General features: G+C 51.1%; 1 protein-coding gene across 3 annotated transcripts in view; it reads right to left on the bottom strand.

Moving 5' to 3' along the window:
• Window positions 1-13,674, bottom strand: part of CAPN5 (calpain 5) — a 135,122-nt gene that overhangs the window by 83,952 nt on the left and 37,496 nt on the right. For all 3 annotated transcript variants that reach the window (XM_032771511.2, XM_075061801.1, XM_032771513.2), the window contains one exon: window positions 12,722-12,898. In XM_032771511.2, coding sequence (XP_032627402.1) covers window positions 12,722-12,883 — 162 coding nt within the window. In that variant the 5' untranslated portion in view covers window positions 12,884-12,898. The remainder of the gene's footprint in view (window positions 1-12,721; window positions 12,899-13,674) is intronic.

Below are 13,674 nucleotides of genomic sequence, written 5' to 3' on the forward strand. Positions count from 1 at the left end.
AAGGAGGGCAAAGGGGGCAGATCAGGGGACAGGGCGGGAGGAGAATAGGGGTGGGGTCCAGGAGGGTAAGCAGAAAACAAGGAGCGGGGGGGGTTGGGCGTTGCCGGAAGGGCAGCAACACTCTGCTGAGCGACCCCCACCGCCCACTGCCTGCGCCGGCCCAACCACCCAGCCCCTGCGCTGAGCCTCCACCCAGCCTCTGATCTTCAGCGAATGACCAAGCAGACTTGCCCCCACATCGATCCCAACACGATCATCGAACAAAAGGGCGTGCCAGGTAAGTGACACACCCAAGCAACGGCCCTCTTTGACCCGGCAACGTAAAGGTGCTCAGGACCAGATGAGGAACCAGGCAGAGAAATGCAAAGGAGAAGAGTACATATGCAGAGCCCGGGCCAGCCGGAGCGGCTGAGTGTCGCGCAGGAAGGAGGACCGTGAGGAAAAAGAGCGGCAGAGCCTGAGCCGTGGTCGGGGAGCTGCGGCGAAGCGCGGGGGTTGCGGGACTGATGGGGTTGGCCGGTCAGCCATGCGGAGAAGAAGCAGGAGCGGTGAAGGCGGATAGGATAACATTAAGTTCATTTTAAATAACGCGTCTCAAACATTTTGAAAACCTTGTTTATTTTACAATACAACACTAGTTTAGTTATATAATATATAGATTTGTAAAGAGAGACCTTCTAAAAAACATTAAAATGTATTACTGACACGCGAAACCTTAAATTAGAGTGAATAAATGAAGTCTCGGCACACTACTTCTGAAAGGTTGCCGTCCCCTGAGCTAGATTTAAACCAGCCACACAAGCCAGGCAAAGGGACTCCAAGTAGTGGGCCTGATTCTCCCTGCACATCACCTATACGCCAGTGTAACCCTATTGATGTCAGCGAGGCTACTGCTGATTCACACCAGCATAAGCAAGAGAAGGATCAGACTCCATGAATCTGAAAGGGATCCCTCCTTATACAAGAGCCCAGTCTGATACGGGGCTGAGCGTTACCTGAAATTGGGCCAGCTAATAAGCGTAGGGAAGACTAATGACTCACCAGAGTTTGGCAGAAAGCTGCACGTTTATTATACTGATAGCTAAGCTCAAAAGAAGGCGAGGGGTGTCCACACTCACGCTCCCAGGACAGGCACAGCACTGGAGATGTCAGGATCCTTCAAGGTAAGTGTCCCACAGCTCAGCGATGGACGGTGCGATGAAGGTAAGTCTTCCCGAGGCACGATGGAATGCAACACGGCGAACCGCTGGCCAGGCAGTCCGGGCGAAGGGCCTTCACGGGAATTACAATCTTGTGAGTGCACTCCTGAGAACATGGCCCCTTCCCCTTTTAAGGACTTGCTCCTCATGGCCTGCAACTAAAGATGACGTGGCCGCATCTGATTGGTCACACTCCACCTCAGGCAGTGTCCATGCAGTGGGCGTGTGATTGCTGCCTAATCAGAGTCCCAGACATCTTGTCTACCTGAGTGCTCTTCTGATCTTCCAGCTGCTCAAGCAGCCCATTCATCCCACAGGCATTCCAGGAGGGAGGGGGCGGGGGAAAGCCACTTCACAGGTATTCAAAGAGAGAGAGGAGAAAAGGGGGGGGAGGGCAGTGTCACAGACCTTTTGAGCTTACAGATCACTGCTGCTCCTAGAGTACCACCAAACCCTAATGATTTCAACAGAAGCTGAGGGCAAGCAGCAGGTCAGGACTTCAGCACTCAGGATAGCTGTGAATGTTTCCAGTGACGATTAGGCTGGGAGAACAGCTGTGTGCACTGCCGGCATTGCTAGAGCCCAGTGGCACCTACCACATTTGCTAGAATGTTTCTAGCCTCAAGAGTCAAGGCAACTAAGGTTTTGTCAGTAAAGCTTTGGTCGATCAGGGGTGGGAAATAACTCGCTCATTGGGGGTGGTTTAATTATGCCGGCAGGACAGCTCTCACCTGCTGGCAAAGAACGGCTACATGAAAGACCTTACCGTGCTACATAAGGTCTGTAGTGTAGACAGAGCCGAAGTTCCATGGTCAGTTTCTATTCATGCTGCTGTCTTCTGACAGCCTCTGCTGAGTGGCAGCAGAAGTCTGGGGCCCTGCAGGTTGGCTTCCCAGGGGAGAAGTCAGGGACGTGCAGTCTGGCTGTGCTCTAGTGTAATTTGTTTTATTTACACATGCGCACACAATTCCTCCCTCCAAGAATCTCAGCCACATGGGTACCTGATTCTGCCTTCACGACTGACTCTAACCGGAGACCACAGCAGAGAGCAAGCAAGCCCTGAATCTGCGCTGCTCTTACTCCCAATGCTCTGAATTAACAGAGCAGTGGGTGTAAGGGTAAGATGGTTACTGAAAGCACGAGGTGAAGGATGCCTCCTTCTGCACCTCCCCACAAGGCAGGGGCTTTTCTAGCAACATTCTCTGGCTTCTCCCCTTAGCCTCCTGCAATACCTCAATCAGTAGGGAGGGCAGCTTGGAGAGTTCCCTGAATGGCAGCAGAGTAGCCTCAGGCTCAGAGATAATGTTCAAGAGCAGGGGAGGGCTTGGATCATTTTCGTGAAAGCTTAATAGCAAAAAACCCACAACTTTGCAGAAAAAGCCAAGGAGAAACTCAAGCCTCTTTGCCGGATTCCATCAGTACAGCTCAGAGAATCCAGCTGCCTGAGCAATGAAGAGGCGGCTCACTCTATAGCAAAGACACCGCTGTCAACATTTCCCCTGCAGATCTGAGGCTGGAGACCGCAGTGGGAGGGATGAGAGGAGAAGATCTCCATTATATGCACAGGAACAGCTCCAGGGGGCACTTGGAAGAATACTGAATAGCCATATGATGGTAGCGCACAGATCCCAGTCCACACCAGGGACCTCTTGCACTGTGCAAACACATGGGGTGAAATCCAATCCCTCCTGAAGCCACTGGCAAAGCTCCCACTGACCTTCAGTGGGGCCATGACTTCACCTACAGAGCCCACCCAAATTGCATACAATCAAACAATGAGCAACATCAAGGGTGTAGGCAAGGGAGACAACCAATAGCCAGTGTATAACGTTTACATGTGTACAGACATTTTGAGGTGTTGTTGTAGCCAAATCGGTCCTTGGATGTTACACACACAAGGTGGGTGAGAGAATATCTTTGATTGGACCAAATTCTGTGGGTAAGAGAGAGAAACTTAAATTCATAACTTTGCTGGACACTAAAAATCACGGTCGTAATACAGAAGTGGGATTTATGGCTTATTGCAACAACCTGTAACCCGCTAACCCCCCTTTTCTGTGGTCTGACTACACGGATGTAAACAGGCCACTTCACCTTGACTGGTCATATAGTTTAGCATAAGTAGTTACCACATATTCTGTCTGTTCGATTTTGCATGTGGTTATGACACTCCAGGTACCTCTCCCAGACCTGAAGAAGAGCTCTGTGTAGCTCAAAAACTTCTCTCTCATCAACAGAAGTTGGTCCAATCACAGATACTGCCTCGCCCTAGTGCAGGGGTTCTCAGTCTGGGGGTCAGAACCCCTCAGAGAGTCGTGAGCTGTCAGCCTCCACCTCAAACTCCGCTTTGCCTCCCGCATTTATAATGGTGTTAAATAAATAAACAAGTGTTTTTAATTTATAAGGGTGGGTCTCACTCAGAGGCTTGCTATGTGAAAGGGGTCACCAGTACAATAGTTTGAGAAACACTGCCCTAGTGGACAGAGCATTGGTTGGGACTCAGGAGATCCAGATTCTAGTCCCAGCTCTGCCACTCGCCTGCTGGGTAACTCTGTGTCTCAGTTTCCCCATCTGTAATATAGGGGTGGCGATACTGATCTCCTTGGTAGAATACTTTGAGATCTGATTAAAAACATTGCATAAGAGCCAGGGATTGTTATTAACAACTTCAATAGGAGCAAGATTAGACCCCACTTTATGAAGTTTACACACACACACACACACACACACACACACACACACACACACACGTAAGAATTAAGACAGAATCTGGGCCCGTAACTAAGAATTTCATCTTTTGCATCAGATAGCAGAAAGTAGCTATTCTCCTCACTAAATCCCAAGCTTTGCTGGGGTGACTGACAGGAAGGAAACCCACTGGGGCTTTATGAAATAACCCATAAAGTCACTTGCGGAGGCTTCCTGACCTTTAGAAGATTTGCCTTCTGTTATCAAACAAGCGAATGGAAGCTGCAAATGAGGCTGATCTTTGTTTCAAAAGAGCCTCGTGGATTAAAGTGGCAGCAAAGGAAGGATTTGGGGCCAGATTCCCTTCTTTGCTGAATTTCTGCTCCGCACAGCAGGGGCTGCCTTGGAGCTGCTCTGATTTATACTATTTGGCAGTGGTCCCTCTGGCTCATCTGCCAGCTGAGCACAGCCAAAGTGCAGTATGTTTAAACCCCTCCTCCCCATCCCGATGCATTTGGACCCTCAGGGAGAATTCTCAGTCAGCCAGATCCAACCACTTTCCAGCTCTATCTCCATGTAGTTTGCAGGCAAGATTACGAAAATTCAAAGCCTGATTTTTGCAAGCTTCTCTCACATGAGTAAGCCCAACTCTTGCGATTAGTGTTATTGACTTTCTACTCATGTGAGGAAAGGTTCTAGGATCAGGCCCTAAAGCGCATATACTGCCCTGAGAGCTTTACTGACTGGGTCAAAGTTGTCCATGCTCAGACTGAGCTATCAACAATGACATTAGCACTGCTTTCTGTCAGAGCTGCTTGAGCTCCTCCCTGTCACTTCTGGCTCTAATGCTGTTATCAGATGATCTTGCAAGACAGAGACACTCAGGGATTTCCCATTTCAAACTCCCCTCCCTGTAGAACCCCCCCCCCCCACACACACACACACAAAAAATACACCTTTCATCTAGCATGGGGGCCACAAAGGCTAAGAGCAAGAACTGTCACTGCTTGGATTCTGAGTCTTCTCCCTGGGAAAGGAGGTTTGCAAACACACATATAGGACAGGAGCAGACTGTAGCTACCATTCTGATTTCCACAGAGGTATGGGGTACAGATGCTCAAGAGCAGAGGTAGCCAAATTTTGCCCAAATGCAAGCGCCATAAGCTTGCCAAAAGTCAGAGAGCTGAATGTAACAAGCATGAAATGGAGCAGATTGCAGCCATCCTTATACTGTAATGCAGAGCTGATTAGGAGTGCGGTGTGCATTAACAGTCACCAGTGTCTTTTGGGCAGATTGCATATTGCAGAAATATTTTCAGAAGAGCTAGAAAAAAATCCTCCCCTGTACCCCTTCAGATAACGACTCTTTCCTTTCTTCAGGAAAGTGAGTACTCTATGAACAGTTAGGGCCAAATTTTCAGTGCTGACCTCTGTTTTTATGAGTATAATTACACACCAGCAAATATTAATAGTGAGGCAACTATTCACATAGTAACGGTTAGACATTTGGATGAAATGTAGGTTATTCTACTGATGAAAAGAGATATTACTATTTGGTCAGTGACTCTTAACCACTTCTGTTCTCATGACTTGAGAAAAAAACGGAGAGCCCCTTTCCCATCCAGCCATCAGGGCCAGCTCCAAGTTTTTTGCTGCCTCTAGCAAAAACATTTTCCCGTGCCCCCTAGTCTCGCCCCAACTCCGCCCCATTCCAACCCCTTCCCTTGAATCATGTGTTTTGCGGCAAGCCTGGGAGGGGAAAGAAGTGGGGCGGCGGCACGCTCAGGGGAGCAGGCAGCAGTGGAGCGGAGGTGAGCTGGAGGGGGGGAGCGGTTCCTCTGCTCCCCCTCCCCGGGTTATTTCCTGCAGCCCTCTCCGTGCCCCCCACCACCGCAGCTCACCTCCGCTCAGGGCCGACTCCCGGCTTTTTGTGCCCCAAGCAAAAAAAAAAAGGAGCCAGAGTGCCACCTCTTGGAAAGTGCCACCCCATGCACATGCTTGGAGCGCTGGTGCCTAGAGCAGGCCCTGCCAGCCATAAAGAAAAGGAGGGTAAAACTGGCTTATGATAGCCCCACAGTAAGGTGATCAGGACTAATTCATATTGTCCACTCCCCATTTATTTGCTTTATCTGTGTTTAGACTGTCTGCTCTTTGGTACAGGGATTGTCTTCTTACTATATGAATGTACATTACTATAGCAATGGGGCCTGACCCCCATGGGGGTCCCTTGGTGCTATCATAATAGAAATAAACACTGATCACTAAATGCTAATAACTAATATATACATAATACCCATGCACAGAATATAATACCACAATACTGTAGAAATAAATAACTAAATCCTAATAAATATATAAATACTGCTATATATATATATGCATTATGTATAATATACAAATATATCATTATTAAAATAAATAATTACAGACCAATGAACTGAACACTGATAATAACAAAGTACTATAATGAACGGCATCTGCATGAATTAGTAGGTGCTACCGGCAGAAATGAGGGCTGGTGGGAAAGCATTGGCGAGCTCTGGAAAGGTCAGTTTCTTTTGTCCAGCCCTGTTTGTGTCATTCCAGTGCAGGTTTAACAGGGTTTTCCACATACCATGTGACATCCCAGGGCCCACACTGTTCCAGGAAAGCAAACAGCTGCCTTCTCTGTCGACACCGAAAATGGACAAACACAGAGAATGGGTACAGCTCTCCTGCAGTGAAGAATGGTAAAAGCGAACCTCTTGGGAGACAAATCCTGGCCCTGCCACCCAAATGGCCTCTTTGCAGTGGAACCAGTCTGGCTCTGCCGTGCAGAGGGAAGAGACCTGGATGTGGGAGAAACCTCCTGTGTGACACCGGTGCTCCCTTCCTTGCAAGTTCCCTGAGCAGCAGCACACAAGGGACAGGAAGAGCAACTTGGTAGCCACTCCACAGCCACAAGGGAAGCATTCTTCCTCCAACCCACACAACTTCCTAGCATCCATCACCCCGGCAAATCACGCCAGGCGCTGGGAGCTGCATGGACCCCTCACTTCAGGAGACAAGCTAACGAGATGGGAAGTCCTTTGACCCCCTTCCTCTCCCAGTGTCGTAACTGGATGTCGGCAGGAGCTGCAACACAGCATGTGGATGCGGCATTATTGATCATACAGGTGACATTTGGTCCTGCAAAGTGTTGAGCACCCTGAACTCCCAGTGTCACCCACCAATGCACAGAACAGGACCCCGAGACACTTCTGAAGCAGTACCCCATTAAGCTTGTACAGGCACAGCACTGCTGGAGGTGCTGTCTTGCAGATGAGACTGAGCTGCTGACTCCTTGCAGTGCTTATCCCAGCCTCCTGCAGTTTGGCCAATGACTCTTTGCCTGTGTCAAACTGCCCCCAGCTGTTGCAATTCCTGTCTTGGGGCCCAAGTCTGCAAAAAATCTCAGTGACTCCAACAGTGCAGCTTACACTTGTAACATTCACCTGGTTTCGCCCTACACGCAGCTGCATTTCAACCCTGGACGGATGGATGCATGGATGGAACTCACAAAAATTATGTTACAAGAATGTTAAGGTTATAAAGCCAAGCACTCAGAAGTTAGGACATGCCAGGATTCAGGTTGCCTGTGCAACCATAATTCAGCTCCCTTGTGCTTATGCATTATGATTAAGGCTGCGAGTTTGTCATGGAGGTCACGGATTTTGTGATTTTCTGTGACCCCTGTGACTTCTGCAGTGGCCGGTGCATTTGGCCCAGGGCCCATCTGAGCAGCTAGGGCAGCCCCTGGGCCAGCCGCACCAGCCACTGCTGGGGCAATCTCAGGCCACCGCACCCTCCCCCCCACAGCAGCTGCATGAGTTTGGGTATGGGAGCAGGGGCTCAGGGCTGAGGCATGGGGTTGGGGTGTAGGAGGGGGTGAAGGCTCTGAGCAGCACTTACTTCAGTGGGGCTCCCCAGAAGTGACCTGTCCACAACTTTTACTAAAAATACCCGTGACTAAAACGTAGCCTTATTTATGATACAATCTTTAATTGCGTGATCACATGCTAATTTTTCCACAGGACTCTTGCCTCATTTTGTGCACAGAACTGGCCAGCTCTGGGTCCTTGGGATTTCCTGTGAACTGTATTTCATTAGCTAAACACAGATTTGTGGGCCAGAGTGATGAATGGAATCATGTCTAGTTTGGGAAGAGGAACACAATAAAAGGCATCCACAAGCTGCCAGTGTTGCGAGAAAATGCCCAGTCTAGGGGCCAGTCAGGGGAGAACTGAGTCCCAGAGTTCCTCTGCAAAAACAAGAAGCCAGCAGGGAAGAGCCCTGCAGCACCAACTACCCAAGTCAGCTTTCAGAATTGCTTTGCTCAAACCTGCGATACAGGGAGCAACCCCCTAATGGAACTATAAGGAGTTACCCACTTTGGCCTGGCACCGGGCCTCAGGAGGTGAGCCCTTCCTTGCCAGAAACCGGGCCCAGCCAAAGAGCGGCAGAGTCAGGGCTCTGCTGCGGCATCCCCAGCACAGCTCAATCCTTCAGCGGTGGCCAGGGGGAGATTGTTTGTGGTGAACTTGCTAGGGCTGCTCCTGTAACCCACAGGCTCGCCAGAGCAAGCCAATCAGTGTCCGTTGTGCTCTTGCGCCCGGATTGAGGCAAGGGTGAGGGTGTGTGACCCTTTGAGCACCCTAATGCCAGATGGCATAGAGTTCCCTGGTACGTCCCAGTGTGTCCCGGCTGGCCTGACCAACTCAGTGCACCTCACACACTGATGTGATGGTATTTATCCAAAGGGTGGCATGTAATAGGTCACTGGAAAACGGATAACGTTGATATCCATGTGTGGTATATGTATAGCTAACCTACCCAGACAGCCTGGAAATATGAGACTTAAACTAGGCTTGTCAGGGGAAGTTGATAAATGGGTTTTTCCTGACAGAGGGAAGGGGTTGACACCTCAAGCCAGGCGTGGTAAGGACAGTGAGCTACTGGTTTGTGTTGGAGATTGTAGGAAGATCATCTGCACTGTAAAAATCATAAGTAGGGGAGAAGCCAGCTTGGCATCGGCACAGCGTCTACACCCAGGAGGCGGAGGGAGCCTTATCTGGGGTTACATTTCAGCAGAGTATATTTCAACGCTTACTGGACTATAAAGAGAGGGGAGAGAATCCCTAAGTTATCCTTCACTTGAGGAGACATAAAAAACTAAGTGCTTTGGGCTGTGGGATTGGGTGCCAGAAGAATGACTATGGGGAGAAAACTTGGAGCAAAGGACTCCAGTTCGTTAAGTTGCGTTTCACTCTTACTAGTGAATTTTGTGGCCATTTCTATCCCTATTATTTCTACTTGGTATCACTGAAACCTGGGTCCTTTTGCTGATAAACACGTTTTACTTGCACTATACACCAACTCCGTGCAGTGACTGAAGGGGAGACTGTGTTAATGCCAGTTGAGCTAAAGGCTGCTGCGTACTGTCTCTTTAAAGAAGCAGTGAACCTGTTACAGTGCTGGGAATGCTTCAGTGAGAGGGGCTATGTATTGCACAAAGACATTTCCGGCAGGGGGAGAGCTGGGCCTGGAAGGGTTGTTGAGGTTCCTCTGCAAGGAGCAACCTTGCCTAGGTGAGACCTCCATGCTCATGTGCTGAGAGCCACAGCAGAATAGTATTCTAGGCACCCTGAGCCCCTTATTTTGGGTTTTACCCAGGTCAGTATCACAGGGTTGGATACCACATTGTCACAGAGCCATAACACCTAGCGATGGCAGAGACCCACTAGGCCAGCTGGCCAGGCCCTGCCCAAGTGTTCCCTTCAGCCCATTATGTATTTATTTAGATTTAGAGTAACGAAGATGACTGTCTACGGGTACAGGAACCTGATTATTAATTATACAATAAATACCATTCAAATAAGCCTCAGCAGCATTAAAATCATCAGCTCTCCAGGAATTCAGCCAGTTGCTTTCTCCAGCCTATCCATCCAGCCATGTTTTTATATAGTGCCCAACACCACAGTATGGCCACATCCACATGCGCTAGACACAGAAAAGACCTATTGGTCCAACCAGTCTATTCCCCGGGGTCAGCTCAGGTTTGTCCCCTATTGTACATTTTTCTAGTGCTTGGTACAGACTAGCCCCATAGTGTAGCAATGGGGCTCCCGCCAGTCCCCATAAGAAAACTGACTGAGAAGCTACCCCAACGCATCCATAACGTTACACGGGATGCAAAGGAGTGTTCGGGGGGCACGGCTGGAGCTTGGGCTAACCCCCACAGGGGGTGAGGAGGGAGCGCCACCCAGTTCCACTCCTGGCCCTGGCTGCCGGCCCTACCCAAGGCTCCGCTGCCAGCCTTGCCCCCTGCCTCCAACCTCGGCCCCCTTACTGCGGCCCTCTGCCTGGAGCCGCGGCCCCATTCCTGGCTCTGGCAGTGGGGCATGGACAGGGATAATAGGGGACCAGTGCCACAAAAGTTTGGGGACCAGTGCCATACAGGAACCGTGCTGGTGCAGCCAGCCCATTTTCAGCAGGGCAGCACGACCGCTTCGGTGGTGGCCCAGCGCAATGCTGCTCCTCCTGCCACGCACGGCACACAAAGAATCAATTCAGCCCTTACCCTCCCTTTACACAAAGCCTTTTTATTCCCTCCTCCACTCCCTCCTGGATAAAGGCTCCATTGTCACTCTGGAAAGACAAGCTGGCTTTCTAGAGACTCCCAGCTGGGGCAGAGAGAGACACGACGGTTGCTCAGAGCAGCTCTGAGAAATCTTGCCGGGTAGCCTCCCTGCACGGCACACCGGCTAAGGCAGCACTAGCGGCGTCTCCCTGTAGCCAGGAGGTTGCTCTTGGAGGACCTACGGTGCATTACAGGGTGGGTTAGAAAGGTGAGCCCAGCAACAGCTCATCAAGTCGGTAACGAGCTACAGAGCAGAGCCCCAGCCAGGGGAGTGAGAGATGGAGAGAAAGCAGGACAACCACCCTACTCCCTGCTCTCCTCCTCCCAGCCCCCAGTATGCTGCCCCCACACTGCAGCCCCTGTCACCAAGCAAAGGTGACCATGCAGCCCCTCCAGCCAAGAGTCCCAGCTCCCCCACTCTGCTGGCTCACAGGCCCGGAGGCAGTGCTGGGTGGGAGCCCAGAGCTCAGCTCTACTCAGGTGGCCTCAGCAGCTCCTCGCGTACTGCTCCCATCCTCATAGCCTTGCGAAAGGCCTTGCGTACTGCTCCCTGCCCCATGGCTCCAGATGAGGGGGCTCTAGGTCCCCAATGGCTCCCCCATGGCTAGCACTCTCTGAGGGGCAGGGTAGGGCTAGGCCCCGGATCAGTCAGGACATGGATCCATGACCTATTGCCCCCATAGGCAGCATGGGGGCCACCGCAGGGCTTTCTCCCAGGCCCAGCCCCGGTACTTCCAGTGCCCAGCCTGCTAGAGCAGGCAGTGCCCAGATTCCCAGAGGTTAAACACCGACAGAAGCTGAAGCAAATGCCTCAGTCAGGCACTGCATGCAGCACTGGGAACATAGAGAGCACCCCGGGGAGAAAATGCCAGGTGCATCAAACTGCTGGCAGCTGATCGTAGCGCCCTGTGTGACGTCCCTCCCAGCCAACGAGAACATCGCCAGGTGCAATTTCCTTGTGCTGAGGAGACATGGACAGACAGAGACACAGGACCACGTGACAGCCCCATCCTTTCCACATGATCAAGGATGCACCATGCTGCTGGCTCCTCTGCACCCCGGCCGCATTCACCTCGCTTCCCAGCACCACCCCATGTCTCTCTGTGTATTTCCAACCCATCCATCTCTGTGGTGTGTAGGCATCTCTGGGGCTACATGTGGAGCAGAGAGGAAAAACAGCTCCTGAAGGGGACCAGCAGGTAACAAAGTCCAGAGCTACAGAAATCTCTGGGAGACCTTTGGGACAGAGGCTGCTGCAGCTGACAAGCCATTAAATAAGGGGTTAGAACTGCATGATAATCATTCAAAACCAAATAAAAAAAACCCAAGCACTAGCATCTTAGCGGCACTTTGCAAACATCGGTTAGTCCCCGAGAGGATTAGCAACAACATCAAGCCCCCCTATAGTTAAGAACTATTATTCTATTCACTTTACCCACACAGTTGAGTTACAGTTACAAGTCACCATCGAGGGACAAGTCCAAGGCCGTGTGCTGAGTTAGTGGCAGAGGAAGGAGCAAACATCCTGAACATCTGCGACCCCAATTGGCTTCAATGTGCCAGATGGGACTGCCATTGAAAACAATGCTGAAACTCCAACTGACTTCAGTGGAGCAGAACGGGTCGCAGTGGGAGCTGCCGGTATCTGGGATGTGGCCTGCAGAACTCAGGAGTCCTGACTCCCAGCCTCCTGTTCCAACCACTAAACACACTGTTGTGCCACGTCTGACAAGCCATGCTACCCTTCAAACAGCTCCCTTGCTCTGAGCCACACAAGCAATGTACAAGAACAGAGGCTCTTGCAGAGGGCGAAGGTAAAGGAAGGGTAATCCAGTGATTAGCGGGGCCAGCTTGAGAGTCAAAAGACCCAGGTTCAGTTCCCTGCTCTGCCACAGACCTCCTGTGTGACCCTGGGCAAGTCTCTCTGTGCGACCCTGGGCAAGTCTCTCTGTGCCTCAGTTCCCCATCTCTACAATGGGGATAATAGCACAGCCCTACTTCCTAGAATTGCTGGCAGGATCGATACATTAGAGCTGACGAGGAACTCGGATACTATGGTAACAAGTTACCTATGGCAGATAGCACGCTGGGGAGCAGAGTTACTTGCTTTTTAAGGTGTGACCCCATGGCAGCAGCACAAGGATGTGCACAGGGAGGACATTCGAGCCTCACTTACATTCGGACGTTTCCACTGGACGCCTTGAATGCGTGACTTGTAGAAGAGGGAGTCGTCAGTGGCAGGGAAGAGCGGATCCTCGAAGAGCACCTTCCGCCGTTGGCAGTCTTTCTTCAGGGCCGAGAAGTGCTGATTCCCGTAGGGCTTCGCCGAGGAGAACATCCTTCACCCCAGCTGCTAGGGGACAAAGCAACATGGATGAGATGGGGTGGGATGAGACCCAGAGCCCTTCCCAGGCCCAGGCTCACCCATCCCGCACCCAGCAAAAACAAATAATTCAGCTACATGGAGGAAAGGGGCCACCTGAATGATGGGAAACAGAGATTTCCACTAGGTTAAAGCTCATCTAAATAGGCCACCAAACAGCATGACGAGTGGATCCCATATCCCTGCCTCCGTGACACCTCAGGTGCTCAGATACCATGGTGCCAGGTGCAATATTAAAACCCAAATAGTGCTATGCCTGCAGCCTCTGGTGTCCAAGTGAAATAATAAGGTCCATGTCGGAAGCATGTAGTCCTTCAAGCCAACCACAGGGAAGATGCTGCCATGAAAGGTCCCAATAAAGGAGCGGGTGTGTATCACATTTTACCAGGGCTTTGATGAGCGGGGAAGTTTGCGTTGTGGAAGGACATTGGCCCCGCACACCCCATCTATGCCCCAGTGGGAGAGAGGCAGACACACCCACACGCCCACCTCTCCACACCCTATGAGCAAACATACGCTTCTAAGCCAGGCAATAAGGAATGTTGGGATCCAGCCCAAAAGGCTGGTTCAGCTACTCCTCCTTCCAGGCCCTATACCCCCAGCTTAGGGCCACACAGGGCAGGAGCATTGCACCAGCATTGTTAAAGGCACGGGCTCCCATTGCCCTGTTACTATGATCTGTAACAAGCTATGCCTGAGCTGTGTCAGCAGCCAGCTTCACCCCTACATCCCTTCAAAGTTAGCAG

The sequence above is a fragment of the Chelonoidis abingdonii genome, chromosome 1 (genome assembly GCF_003597395.2).
Source record: "Chelonoidis abingdonii isolate Lonesome George chromosome 1, CheloAbing_2.0, whole genome shotgun sequence".
Taxonomy (NCBI): Eukaryota; Metazoa; Chordata; order Testudines; family Testudinidae; genus Chelonoidis; species Chelonoidis abingdonii.